The 14,495-nt window shown below is 35.2% G+C and overlaps 2 protein-coding genes across 2 annotated transcripts in view; one reads left to right on the forward strand and one right to left on the reverse strand.

The window, feature by feature from the left end:
* The window catches only part of TBCD (tubulin folding cofactor D), a 401,955-nt gene that overhangs the window by 205,963 nt on the left and 181,497 nt on the right, over positions 1-14,495 (reverse strand). The window contains exons 16-17 of the mRNA XM_074225195.1: positions 10,022-10,079; positions 273-302 (exon numbers count right to left, since the gene is read on the reverse strand). Of these exons, the coding sequence (XP_074081296.1) occupies positions 273-302; positions 10,022-10,079 (88 nt within the window). The remainder of the gene's footprint in view (positions 1-272; positions 303-10,021; positions 10,080-14,495) is intronic.
* On the forward strand, positions 13,334-13,700 carry LOC141510876 (NADH dehydrogenase [ubiquinone] 1 beta subcomplex subunit 2, mitochondrial-like; the record flags this gene model as incomplete). The annotated part of the gene is made up of 1 exon (XM_074220295.1): positions 13,334-13,700. A coding segment is annotated over one exon (225 nt), but the record flags the coding sequence as incomplete, so codon positions are not given.

The raw sequence follows: 14,495 nt of genomic DNA on the forward strand, positions 1-14,495 counted from the left end.
ATGACCTCAGTTTGACATTTAAAGCCCTAATCATCTTAAAATGTTGCCTAAAATTAAGAAGTATAACTCTAGGATATAAGAGATGTTGGAGGAATTGAGTAGAGCATTAAGGTGCTGCTGAGCAGGTACAGTATTATTAGATATATTATTTTTACCTGATACATTTAATAATTCCAATAAAGGAAAATATTGTCCAGCTATATATCTTTTAGTGTTCAGACCTAGGGGATGCAGGAAGTTTAGTAAAAGAAGATTCAAAAAAGTTACCATACCTGTCTTCCAACATTCTCCTGGAAAGCAGCCTAGAGAACAAAGAGAACAAACAGAGCAAAATGAATCAGGTTTGCTTTTTGCTAAACATCAGACAATAAACTCAAAATAAACATGAAGCACTTTAAATGACCCATGGCTTCATTTTTTGAAATAAAGTCCTCATTGTTAGATGCATAGAGCCTCAAGGGTTGTTTGTCATTCCTGTTTTTTATGACCTGCATGACAACAACTTAAGAATGCAAGTTTATTAAGAACTGTCCTATCTAGAACAATGTTCTTTGATTCCTAAAACCCAAGTTCACACGAATACATGAAAGGTAATCCAAAACTACAGAATTAAAAGTGTTCTTCCTTTATTTATCAATCCACTGAAAAGTGTATATATGATATGAATCTCTCTCAATTGAAAGAAGAAATTTTATTTCAAGAGAAAGGTTTTGGTATATTTTGCAGTTAGCTATGCATAATATGAAAACTTTTCCTATCATTTTAAGCTAAAATATCACTTTACTAAAACAAATGATTTCTGAAAATGTCATTATTTTGGGGACAATAAAATTAATAGCGCCATCTTTAGTCAGTAAAGGGGAACAAGCATAGAAACAAATATGCTAACCATTCTTTCTGAAAATATAAACTGAGTAAGAATTAATATACATGGCACACATATTGTTTTTAATATTGAAAAGGAAAAAATATTTAAATTGTATGAACTTTTATTAATTGTTCAGAGTGAATACGTTACCCAGCACCAAGCAATTAAGTATGCATATCTGATCAGACTGGTGGTTGTATAATTTGATTGAAAATTATAGTATGGACAAGGAATGCATAATTAGTGAACATTTCCTGTTTACTTCTAAGTTCTCTCCATGTATGACTTTAGATCTGTCTCTGTGTCTCTCTTCTTCTCTTCCTTCCTTCTCCTCTTCTTCTCTTTCAAACAATCAAATTTAGCTATGTCCAAAAGCCATTCATTTCAATTCAGATTTTAAGTATAGAACAGAGGATAAAATTATCAATAACCAATTAAGCATTTATTGTCTATGAAATAGACAATGAGGAAACAAAGACAAAAATGAAGCATATTAAGGTTTCCATGAATTTACCTTCTATTGGAAAAGACATGCCCATGTGAAAATAAATACAAAACAAAACCAATAAAAATAAGATTATCTAAAAAGGAAGGAGAGCTGGTAGACCAGAAAAGATTTTGTGTAAAACATAATGACTACTCATTATGACCACTCTTATTCAATATTGTACTATAAATGCTATTAATAGCAAGAAGTGATGAAAAAAATGAATCAGTTTAGCAATAAGGAAATAAAAATTCTCTTTTTGTAGATGATCTGATGGTACACTTGGAAAATTCAAGATTCAACTAAAAATTAGTTGAAACAATAATTTTAATAAAGCAGTGGGGACTAGTATAAACCCACATAAATTATGAACATTTCTAAATATCACCAACAAAGTCCTGTAAGAAGAGACAATAAGAGATATTTCATATAAAACAACCACAAGCAATATAAGATACCTGGGGATATATCTTCCAAGACAAACCCAGGAACTATAAGAATACATATATAAAATGCTTTTTACACAAACAAAGTGAGATTTAAATAACTTGAAGAAATATTAATTGTTCATGGGTGGACAGAGCCAATATAATAAAAATGACAATTCTAAATAAAACTATACAGTGCTATACTGATCAAACTACCAAAAAAATCATTTTATAGAGCTAGAAAAATAATAAAATTAATCCAGAATAATAAAAGGTGAAGAATATTAAAAGAATTAATTAAAAATATGTAAAGGAAAGAGTTCTAGTAATATCAGCCTTGGCTGGTTTTTTGGTTCTTGAAGGCATATGAGGAAAACCACCCAGTTCCTATACACCAACTCCAGGAAAATTCTAAATGTTGAATGTCTCTAACAACTATCAGTGAAGATTCAAAGAAAAGAAATAGATTTTCAACATGGAGCTACATAAATACCTAAAAGAAATGAAAAAAAGAGATAAAAAAAATGAAATAAAAGTCATGGAATAAAGAATTGGAAGGAGATTAAGTAGCTTATACCAGAAAGTGGTAGGCCTAACCCAGGAACTAGAATTCCTAGGGAAAAAAAAATCAGAATAGACCAAACAGAAATAAATGAATCCATGAAACAGTAAGAAATATTAGAACAAAATCAAAAGATAAGGATCAAAAAGAGGAAAATGTAAGATACTGATTTAAAAAATAACTTACCTGGAAAATAGGTCAAGGAGAGATCATTTAATAATCAGACTTTGAAAATCGTGAGAAAGGAAGGAAGGAAGGAAGGAAGGAAGGGAGGGAGGGAGGGAGGGCAGTTTGAAAAAATTATACATTAAAAATGCCTGGAGTTTTTAGAACCAGAACACAAAGTAAAGATAGAAAAAATAAATCAAATCCTGAAAAAAATTCCAAAAGGAAAAGCCTTGGTAGGATTGTCATGGGAAAAAAAAAGACAGAACTGCAACAACAATGAAAAAACATTACAAGCATATAGAAAGAAGTCAAGAATCAAGTCAATTACTAGTATTACTAAAAAATAAAGATCAGAAATTCTAATATTTCACAATGCAATTAAGAAATCATGGGTTATACTGAAGGGAGCAGTTTCAGTTTAGTGTTGAATTCAGAATCCAAATTAAAATAGGTTGAGTGAAAGAAGAGGAAGGAGAGGCAGTGAATTTAGAAAGGAAGAAAAGATATAACTCAAAGGGATATTAGACTAGTAAAGTGTTTTTAAAGATTATGAAGACTTGCATATATTTGAAGATAAGGAAGGAAAGAGTTGATAAGAATTCAAGAAAGGATATACTCTTCTAAAGAAGACAAGAAGCAATCAAATGCTTAAGGTTAGCCTTGGAAAGAAAAAGGACCACCACTTTTTTATTAGACAATGGAGGAAAAGAAGAGAGAGCAGGAAATAATACCAAATATGGAAGAACAGAGTGCTCACCAGCAAGATCTTCTGTTGAGAAAGTTAAAGAAGGAGTTTTTGAAGACTTAAGAGAAAAATCTGGAATAGTTTCTGTGGATAGTAAGATAAGGAACTGGATGAGATTAGGTAGTGTGAAGCTGTAAAGATCTAGCAAATTATGTTCACTAGTCTTCCTCCAACTATATTCAAAGATACATGAGTAAGAGAGCAGGAAGATGATGGGACTAGTAGGCAATTTCTGTTGTTCTCAAGGGGGCAAAGGGGTGAAGAACAGAGGACAATGTAGAGCTAAAATAACTAATGACAGGGTCAAGACTAAATGTAAAGATGAAGTCAAAATAGGGGCAATGGTCTGAGAGAACCGTCAGATGTGATAATATTAATGAAGGCAACAAACAGGTATAGGAGGGTTGATATATATATATATATATATATATATATATATATATATATATATATATATATATATATATGGAAAGAGAGAGAGAGTAAAAAGGATATTATGATCAGAAAGGAAATGTTAAGTTAGAGAAGAGGAACACTTATAAGTTAAGGCAAGATTTAATGTAGAGAACATAGGATCATGATAAAATATTCCCCAATCAATGGGTTTCTACTATGTTTCTAGTTTTTTTTGCTTCTAAATGTGTGTGCGTGTGTGTGTGTGTGTGTGTGTGTAAGACAGAGAAACTGAAATGTATCATAGTGACAATGAGAGAGAGTGAGATACAGAAGAGAGAATATGTTTAAGAGAATCATTCTTTTTGTCATTAACATTCTTTAGATTTTGTCTAACAATGAAAGCTCTGGATCAAACAAAGGATATAGTTATCTTAGTCACTTCCTTAGCATGGCTCCAAACTGCTTTATGGAAAAAATTGAACCAGCATCATATTAGCTTCCTATGTTTGCACAAATCTTTCAATATTAACTGTACCCATACTTTGTCACTTTTTTAGTTGCTAGGTGAGATGAAACTTCAGAGATGTTCTGATTTATATTATTGCTAACAGTTTATAATTCTTTTGAGAAATGTTTGTTCAAAACCTTTGAACCACAACAAAATAAAAAATTAAATGTGGATTCTGTATAATATTAATAACTAAACAGGGTCTTGAAAAAAGGGATGACAAAATTATGAACAATGCATAAATTTTCAGAATAATTTGATGTGTTTAGTTTTATTGAAATACTTTTTTTCTCTTTTGTTATAAGAGTAGCCTTTGTGGAGAGATTCATGTAAAAATGAAGATGATGTTTAAAAACAAATAGAATGGAATACTACTGTGAAATAAGAAATGGTTTAGGAGAAAATATGTAAAGACTTGGATCTATGACAAAAAAATACTATCTATCTCGAAAGAAAGAAGTATCAAAGAGAAATATGCATAGTATGGTCTCATATATATATGCATATATTTGTATATGTGCATTTATTAATAATAAAAAAGGTCATTAAGAATGGAAAGGGTGCTATAGGTTTGAGCAAAGATAAATATTGACTCACTTAAAAAAAAAAGAACTATAGGCCAAAATTCTTGATCTGAATTCTTGGTAATATCCTAGAAATTGTTATTAAAGGGTTACTTAGCAAACATTAATAATTGAAAATAATGATTATAAAATCATTTTTTTGTTTACTTTGTTTTTACTACTGAATTTATACATTAAAAAGTAGCATTTTCTTTAAATAAAATTTGTTTGTTTAAAATAATAGGCAATTATTAAGCATCTAAGGCCGGATTTGAACTCAGGTACTCCTAGACTCCAGGGCTGGTGCTCTATCCATTGTGCCACTTAGTCGCCCCCAAGGACTCTTTTCATACCATTGTTTTAAAGTATACAATAAATTCCACACATTACTTGTAAAACTATCTTGGTAGGCCTCTAGTTTCTACCAAAACTGATTCTATTCTCTACTAAATATCTAAAAAAATTTTTCAACAACACTTTTAAAATTACCATTTCTAACCTCTCAGTCCTTTTAACATTCACCCAATTAATAACAGAAAGGGGGAGAAGCCCTTGCAATGAATAATCACAAATAAGCAAAAGAAATCCCTAGTCTGGGTAGCTGGATGGCACAGTAGATAGAGCACTAGCACTGGAGTCAGGAGGACCCGAGTTCAAACAAATTTGAACTCAGACACTTAATAATTGCCTAGCTGTATGACCTGGACAAGTCACTTAATACATTGCCTTGCAAAAATAAAAGAAAAAAGAATTCCATAGTTTCAATGTTTAAAACATTGTATATTTCATTGCAACTCATAAACATCGTTTTTGTAAAAGGTAAGTTGCTATCTTATCTATTCTTTCTTGTATTACAATAATGGGTGATACAATGGATAGAGTGCTGGATATGAAGTCAAGAAGAATCATCTCTCCTGGATCTGTTTTTTAGGTTGGTTGTTTTTCCAATGAGATAGTTCACATTTTCTTCTAATTTTTGGCTTTTTTTTTTGGGAATAGTTTTATTTCTTCCTGATTTCTTGCAAAGTCATCAGTTTCTTTTAGTTCCATTCTGCATTTGAAGGAGTTATTTTCTTCAGAGAGTTTTTTTAATCTCCTTTTCCAGCTGGCCAATTCTGCTTTTTAAGGCATTATTCTCCTCATTTGCCTTTTGTGTTGCTTTTTCCATTTGGCCTAAACTGGTTCTTAACATTTTTTTTAATTAAAAAAAATTGTAATTGCTTTTCAAAATCTTTTTTTGAGTTCATCCATAGCCTGAGCTCATTTTCAATTTTTTCCCCAGAGGCTTTGGATACAGAAGCTTTGAGTTTTTCATCTTCTGAATCTTCCATGGGACCAAAGTAATTTTCTGTGGTCAAATTCTTCTTTTTCTTTTGTTTGCTCATTTCCTCAGCCTATGACTGATTTATTGCATTTCCAAGGCTTTGGGGAGGGGGGGTGGCAGCGTTTGGGACAACCCACAGGGACCTTAATTCCTCCAAGGTCTTATGAAGGCTCTGACTGTTCTCTTGCCTGTGCTTTTGGTATGTAGATGACCACAAGTCCTCCTCTCTGCCCTGGAGCTGGGAGGAGATTCCTTGCTCAGGTTATCATAGTGTGGAAGCCCAAACTGCAACCTGGGTCTGAGTGTAGGCAAACAGCAGAGGCCTGTCCTAGGGAAAGCAGAGATATTTCTGCAGTTTCCCCTGACCTCCTTACCATCTGTGTAATGTGCTCTGGATGTACAGGGTGGCTTCCCTGATTTTCACTGCAGGTTCTCACCACAGGGCTACTCTGAGACCTGTGTTCACTCAGCATTCACTCTGGTGTGGCGTAATTCTCTCATCACCCCTTCAAGCTGTTCCTGGTGATCCCTCAACTGTGCTGAGCTGTGGTTGTGGCTTTTTTTTCCAACCCCTGGTCCTGTTGAAACAGACCTTTCCTGCAGAACTTCTAAGTTGTCTTAGACTGGAAAACTGTATCATCAGTTTTTCTGTGGTTTCTGCCCCTCTAAATTTTGGCTAGAGTCATAATTTGACGACTTTTGGAGTTTTCTGGGGAATGAGTTTCCGGCAATTCCTGCCTTCATGCCACCATCTTGGCTCCACTCCTGCCTGGGAGCTTTTAAAAGTCATCATCCAATAGGTAAACCAGAGAAATGGTGTGGCTCTCACTGACAAAGATATTACCAATGCATTTGGCATTATCTCATGCTAATTTTATGAACAAGATGGAATGGTATAAGATAGAATATAACACCATAGATTTGAAACTTGGTGAATGTAGAGACATTAAGGCAAATAAGTACTGGTTACATGTAACATGAGATGCATAATAATTTAAGAAAACTTCACCCGTAGGCTCAAAGCCCTATGGATGTGATAACCTAAACTAATTTCTCAATGACCAACAAACTCTCACTTAGATGTAAATTCTCTATCATAGGAATTTTGATTGTCAAGAGAACAATTATGATTCCAACTCATTCTCCATCCCCTACAACCCAACCTTTCCACAATGCTGCACTCTAAAGCTATCTGCCCTCTGACACTAAGATCTCTAAAACAATTGCTCCAGAAAGAACTTAATTTCACCTTAAATGGTAAGCTTTTCATTTATAATAAAGGTTACCACTATCTTTTTACTCCTATCACTGCTTTCTACTTCTCCTCTTCCTTCTTTCTCACTTACCCCACTGTTCCCTACATGTTGACAAGGCCTATAGACTACATTTATAACATCTCCATATACTACCTCTTTCTGTCCCCTGATATTATCAGCACCTTGGTGCAGATTCTCATTTCCTCAAACCTGGAAAGTTTTCTGACTATTTCCTAGCCAAATTTTCTCCCTATACTAGACCAACCTCCACTTAGCTATCAAACTGATCTTCTTAAACTTGAAGGTCTGACCATGTGACCACCTACCCAATCAATTCCCTATTACTTGCAGAATCAAACATAAAAACAATTCTCATTCAAAGCCCTTTATCCGTGTAATTTGTCTAGTTTTCTTAAATCTTACTCTTCCTATACTTAATTCAGTGATGCAGACTCCCTACTATACCTCCCACAAAACACTCTATCTCCAGCCATATTCATTAGCTGATTCCCATGAATGGAATGAAAAATAACATTGCTATACCTGTCTTCTAGTTTCCCTGGCTTCCTTCAAGTTCCAGCTAAAATCTCGGGGCAGCTAGGTGGCGCAGTGGACAGAGCACCGGCCCTGGAGTCAGGAGTACCTGAGTTCAAATCTGGCCTCAGACACTTAATAATTACCTAGCTGTGTGGTCTTGGGAAGCCACTCAACCCCATTTGCCTTGCCAAAAAACCCTAAAAAAAAGTTCCAGCTAAAATCTTACCTTGACAAGAAGTTTTTCTGGATCCCACTTAAAGACTGAACCTTCCTACTATTGATGATTTTCAATTTACTGGTATATAATTTACTTCTACAAAGTGACTTGAATGTTGTCTCCTTCAATGAAATAGGAATTCTTTCAGAGCAGAGAGTATCTTTTGCTTTCTTTTGTATTCCCAGGGCTAGGCCAGCCCAATGCCTGACACCATCATTGTTTGGTTGCTGTCCTATATGTTCAAAAAGGACCAAATTGACATCACTATGTTGGGGGTCAAAGTGCAGTATGTCTAAACCAATATAAGCTTAAAAAACTATTACAGACTGGCCACAAATAATTCATATGAATCTTTGGAGTGGAGAGAGTTCTAAATTTGTGTATCTCATCTTTGTGTATAGCTTTTGAATAACAGCAATTCTGCTTTGCTCATAGAGAACTATGGCTTCTTGTTGGGTGGTCCTGTGCTAGTGTTTCCCACGTCTCTCAATCAATTCCAAAGTTCTTCAAAGACCTAGAAAAAGTCCTGATTAGCTTCTTCTGACCTCTGCGTGAGTACTTGACTTGTGTGAGTTCTCTGTAAAATAGTCTTTTAGTCAAATATATAGTTGATATTCCAATGTGGTCACACCATTAGAATTGTACTCTCTGCAGCAGAGTTTGAGTTCTTTGCAGTTAAGCTTCAAAAGGACTTCAGTGTTTCATACCTTATCTTTCCAGGTTAACAAAGGCTTTCTAACATTTATGGATCCCAGAGTTCTGTGCCTATCCTTGGACTTATAATTAACATTTTTATCAATAATATGAATGAGCATACAGATGGTAAGTTACATCAAATAGGCTTAATAGAAACTTAGACTTGATTAAGAGAAGCAGAGTTATTTATGACTACAGAGCTAACAGTCTGCAATAAAATAAATCAATGATTTATTTACCCTCAATGAGAGTTTTCAAGTTAAAGCTAGTTAACTACTTGTTGAGTCTAATATGGGAGGAATTCTAATGCAGATAATGGTTGATCTAAATGGTTTCTGAGGTTACTGAAAACTTGGGCTATTGTACATTTTAAACACAGATTCTGTAATCTTTAAGAGTCAGTCCAAATTAAATCTCCTTAATGAAGATCTTTTTCCAATTTATCAGAGCATACATTTATTATTCACATCTTTGAAATCTGAAAACATTTTCAATTAGTACAAAAAGAGTTTGATCCTTAAGAATATTCTAATTTTACTTGTGTTCACATTTTATATTTTTTACTGTTTCTACTCCCCCATAGTTCCTAGCATATTAGACAAATAATAGGTACCCCCCAAATTTGCTGATTAACTGATGTGTTTTGTTTATGATTGGACCTGAAGTTTTATGAAATGTAGCAATGCATATGAAGAACTTCCCCTACCAAAATGAATCACCACCTTCTCTGTAACACAGGTGTTAGAGGCAGGACCTGAGGACAGATTTTCTTAACACTAAGATCTGTTTTTTATCCACTATGGCAAGATGCCTAAAAATAAAAAAAATTGTCCTTATATGTCTTTAATGATGAATTGATAATTATAATCATGGCACAATGGATATTAGATTTAGATCATGTTGAGTAGTAGCAATAATTATTTCACTGAACAAATAGAGAAGAGATTAGGGACTGGGATAAGGATTCAATCTAATTTCATTGAAAGAGAACTCACATGTGAGGAGACATGCTTTTCTAATGCAAGTCAGCATCTTCTCTGAAACTTAGATCCTTAGAATTTTGTATAGAGCATCAAAAGGTTAACTGGAAGCCAAGGGTTCACACAGAGAGCTGGGAACCGAACTCAGGTCCTTTTGAACTCAGATATACATGTCTTAGAGGACAGTTTTTTATCCATTATGCCATGTTGCCTGTCCATAAAATATATATAAGAATAAAACTCTTTAGGGGGATAAAAAGCAAAATGCAATGTTTAGAAGACTTACCGAGGCAGCTCTTCTGCAGTTAACATCACGATCAAACACTGTAACAATTACCAGAGCACTGAGGAGAGGGAAAAAATCCATTATTCTAAAATAAATTTAGAAAATAGCACAAAGTGTTTAACCAGAATACTAGGAATTTCCTTTGGTCAAAAATATTAATTTACCAAATGCATAATATGTGCACAAAAGAATAGTGAGCTGGAGGGGGGGAGCTAGAAAGAAGCAAAGGCAGATATTCTCAAAGGAGAGATAAATCCTTAATGACTAATTAATGTAAAAACACAAATAACCATATGATAATTATCATAAGCATGTGAGAATCAAGAGTTAGTTCAAAGGAGGGAGGAAGATGACTTTCAGCTGTATCTGAGGTTTCACTAAGCTAAACTGGCAGAAATACAGATCATTTCTAGAAAAGGCAATGGCATGAGCAGGAGGTATGATAGGCCATACTCTGACAAAGCCTGTTTGGCTAGAGAACAATAGACATTGGGTCAAACTGAAGAAAGTCCTTAAGTTGGTAGGTAAAAACTGTCTCCTTGGAGCTTTGTAGGAGGATAAGGATTTACTTACTTTACATATCAAGAAATAACTATTTTGTAAATATAAGAAAAAGTATATGGTTATTTCTATATCAATGTATAGAAATCTGAGAAAAATAGATTGCTCATCTTTCAACACAAGAGCAAGTAGCATTTCTGGAATCTGTACCAATAGGAGTTCAAAGATATTCAAAATCAATTGCCACAAAGATATATTTTGAAGAAACTGTTTTATCTTGTCAATCAATCATCTTTATATGTGTCATAGATATTTATGTATATCTATCTATATGTACTTCATATATATAGATGTACATATACACATATCCATATTTTACACCCCAAAAGAGCTCACCAATAATTTCTGAACACAAAGCACCAAATTTCCCATACACACAGGCTTTTACTTATTCTTTGTTTTACATGCTTCTTAGACCTTCAAATTGTTAAATATTAATAAGTAATTTTAAAATGTTGCATTATCATATTTTAGTATTAAGAGAAAGGTGTTTTTATTATTTCACTCATTTTTTTTTAGTTTTTGCAAAGCAATGGGGTTAAGTGGCTTGCCCAAGGCCACACAGCTAGGTCATTATTAAGTGTCTGAGGCCGGATTTGAACTCAGGTACTCCTGACTCCTGGGCCAGTGCTCTATCCACTACACCACCTAGCTGCCCCTTATTTCTAACTTAGTGAGGTGCTTACTAGGTATATAATATGTGTTCAATAAATGTTTTGGGGGGGCGGCCAGGTGGTGCAGTGGATAGAGCACTGGCCCAGGAGTCAGGAGTACCTGAGTTCAAATCCGGCCTCAGACACTTAATAATGACCTAGCTGTGTGGCCTTGGGCAAGCCACTTAACCTCATTGCCTTGCAATCAATCAATCAATCAATCAATAAAAAACTAAAAAGTTAGAAATAGCTAACTTGCTCTCAAAAAGTTTATAATCTAGTTTAAAAAAAGATACGCATAAACTGCTATGATACAAAGAGGATGGATGTACAGGAAAAAGCTACCCATTAATTTGAGCTGTCCACAAATGGAAAAATTGAGCAACAGTTAGAAAATCAAGTAGATATTAAACTAGATAATCTCTGAGGTTCCTTCCATCCCAGAGAAGCTATGACTGTGAGATAAGAAGCATAAGCATGTATTACATGCCTACTATGTATTTACCAACCTACTAACAATTACTCACTAAACATTTTAAGTATCTACTATGTGACAGATATGAGCACCAAGAATACAAAAGAATATAAAAAAACAGTCCCTGTTCTTCAGAAACTCATTGTAATAGAGGAGACATCATACAAATAGCTATGTACAAATAAGCTTACATACATAATAATTTAGAAATAAAAAATATAAGGAAGGAACAAGAAGCAAGAAATATCACGAAAAGCTTTTAGGTAAATGGAAAACAGTGTTTGTGGTGAGAAGCTCATGAGATGCACAAGTCTTCAGTAGGAGGTGATCACTGCTGTTGCTGTTTCTAACTCCATTCCTCTCAAGGATTTCCAGCCGTGTCTGGTAGTCTGAGTCTACTCTAGCATTAAGGTTACCCAGAATTATAAATTTGTCTTCTTTTGGTACACTGATAATAAGGCTCTCCAGATCACTGAACTAAATAGTACATCACAGGAAATAAGTTGTAAGAAGTCTGGAAAGATTGTATAGGACTAGGTTATAAAGGGCTTTGAAAACCAAGTGTAACATTTTGTATTTGATCTTGGAGGCAAAGTTTAGTGAATAGTTTTAGTTTTTAGGAAAATCACTTTAGTGGCTGAATGGTGGATGGATGGGTGTGAAGAGAGACTTGAGGCAAGCAGACCCAATATCAGGCTTTTTGTAGTAATCCAGGCATGAGATGGTGAGGGCCTGCACTAGATTGGTGGCAGTATCAGAGGAGAGAGGAGGGACATATTTGAGAGATATCACAAAGGTGAAACAATAAGTCTTGATAAGAGACTGGATATGGGAAATGAGAGATGGTAAAGAATTCAGAATGACTCCTAGGTTATGGGGATCAGGGACTGGATGGATGGTGTTGCTTTCTACAGTAATAGGAAATTAGGAAGGAGAAATGATCTGAGGGGGAAGATAATGAGTTCTGTTTTGGATATATTAGAAAACACATGATTTAGGGCAGCTAGGTGGTGCAGTGGATAGAGCACCAGCCCTGGAGGCCCTGGAGCCAGGAGTATACCTGAGTTCAAATCCAACCTCAGACACTTAATAATTACCTAGCTGTGTGGCCTTGGGCAAGCCACTTAACCCCATTGCCTTGCAAAAACCTAAAAAACAAAACAAAAAAAAAAACCCACATGATTAGTGGTTATGGTCTGGATGATGATTCAGCTTGGGGGACTTGCAGAGAGGGTAGACAGTTATATAGGTAGAGAGAGTTGCATGCTGCCAGTTAAAAAAACTATCAAGGAAAAGATGATCAAGTTCAAAGGCTATGTAGATTGAGAAAAAAAGATAATAGATTTAGCAACTAAGAGATCCTTGTTAACTTTAAAGGGAATAGTTTTGGTGAAATGATATCAGAACATGGCTTTTAAGGGGTTAAGAATAGATTGAGGGGAGCCACGTGTGGGCCCTGGGGACACGTATGGAGCGCCTGCTGCGCCCCTGGCCTCCTGCAAGCAAGCAGGCAGTGTAGCCACCAATTTAGGGTTATCCTAGCCGAGGGGATACAGAAAAATGACCGGAGATGGGAGCTTGCTGTCTTAATGGGGAGAGCTAAGAGCCACCCCCTAACAATTCATTAATGCTGGAGGAGGTGTACACATTGAACCCCGCTACCGGCAGTATCCCCAACTGACAAAATCTCAAGCGTTCAAAGCTGAGTTGTTAAGTGCTACAATGTGGTTTTGGATTCTCTGGCATTTTTGGCATGACTCAGATGCTGTATTGGGTCATTTTCCGTATCCAGACGCTTCTAAATGGACAGATGAAGAATTGGGTATTCCCCCTGATGATGAAGACTAGAGCAGTGCCATCACCACAACAAGTAGGTGCTATCGAGCACCTCATTTCCCAGTAATTACAACTACATTTAAATTTTAAGAAATATTTAATTGATGTTCTTTTCTTTTTCAACATCATTGTCTTCACAATAAAGACTCCTTCTCCCCCCCCCCCCCAAAAAAAGAATAGATTGAGGGGCGGCTAGGTGGCGCAGTGGATAGAGCACGGGCTTTGGAGTCAGGAGTACCTGGGTTCAAATCTGACCTCAGACACTGAAAAATCTAAAAAAAAAAAAAAAAAAAAAAAGAATAAATTGAGAGGAAAGTGGAGATCCCTAATGCAGTTGACTTTTTGTGACAAAGGTGAAAAAAGATATAGGATAATGGTAGGAGGGATGGAAAGATCAAGTGAGGGTATTTTGAGGATAAAGAAATGGATATGTTTGTAAGCAATAGAGATAGAGCCAACAGACAGGGAGAGATTGTGACAAAGATAAGTGACAGAGTAGAATTGGCAGTGGAAGCAATATGATAGACAAGACTAAATGGGATTGCTTGAGCAGATACAAGGTCTAGTCTTGGTAAAGAATAAGGTCACCTCATCATGTGAACAGGGTTAACAGTGGTAGAAAGTACATGAGTAATATGAGATGGGTAGGGAGGAAGAAAAGAGAGCTCAAGATAAATGGCTTCTATTTTTCTTTGTAAAATATGAGGTTTTTAGCTGAGAAGATGGGTGAGGGGGAGCCATGGGAGATATGGAAGGATGAAAAATTTTGAAAGAGCTACTATGAAGAGTGAGAGAGTAGGTTGATGGAGGCATAAAAAAATTACATAGCAAGAGTGAGGGCCCAGTTGAGAGTTCTGAACATAAATTTGAAGTAGACACCAAAAGAAGGTGGTATGATTTTCTCCACCTTCATTCAAAAGTATTTATATAGCAAAGGACATTGCAAAAG

The sequence above is a fragment of the Macrotis lagotis genome, chromosome 2, assembly GCF_037893015.1.
Source record: "Macrotis lagotis isolate mMagLag1 chromosome 2, bilby.v1.9.chrom.fasta, whole genome shotgun sequence".
NCBI classification, from domain to species: Eukaryota; Metazoa; Chordata; class Mammalia; order Peramelemorphia; family Peramelidae; genus Macrotis; species Macrotis lagotis.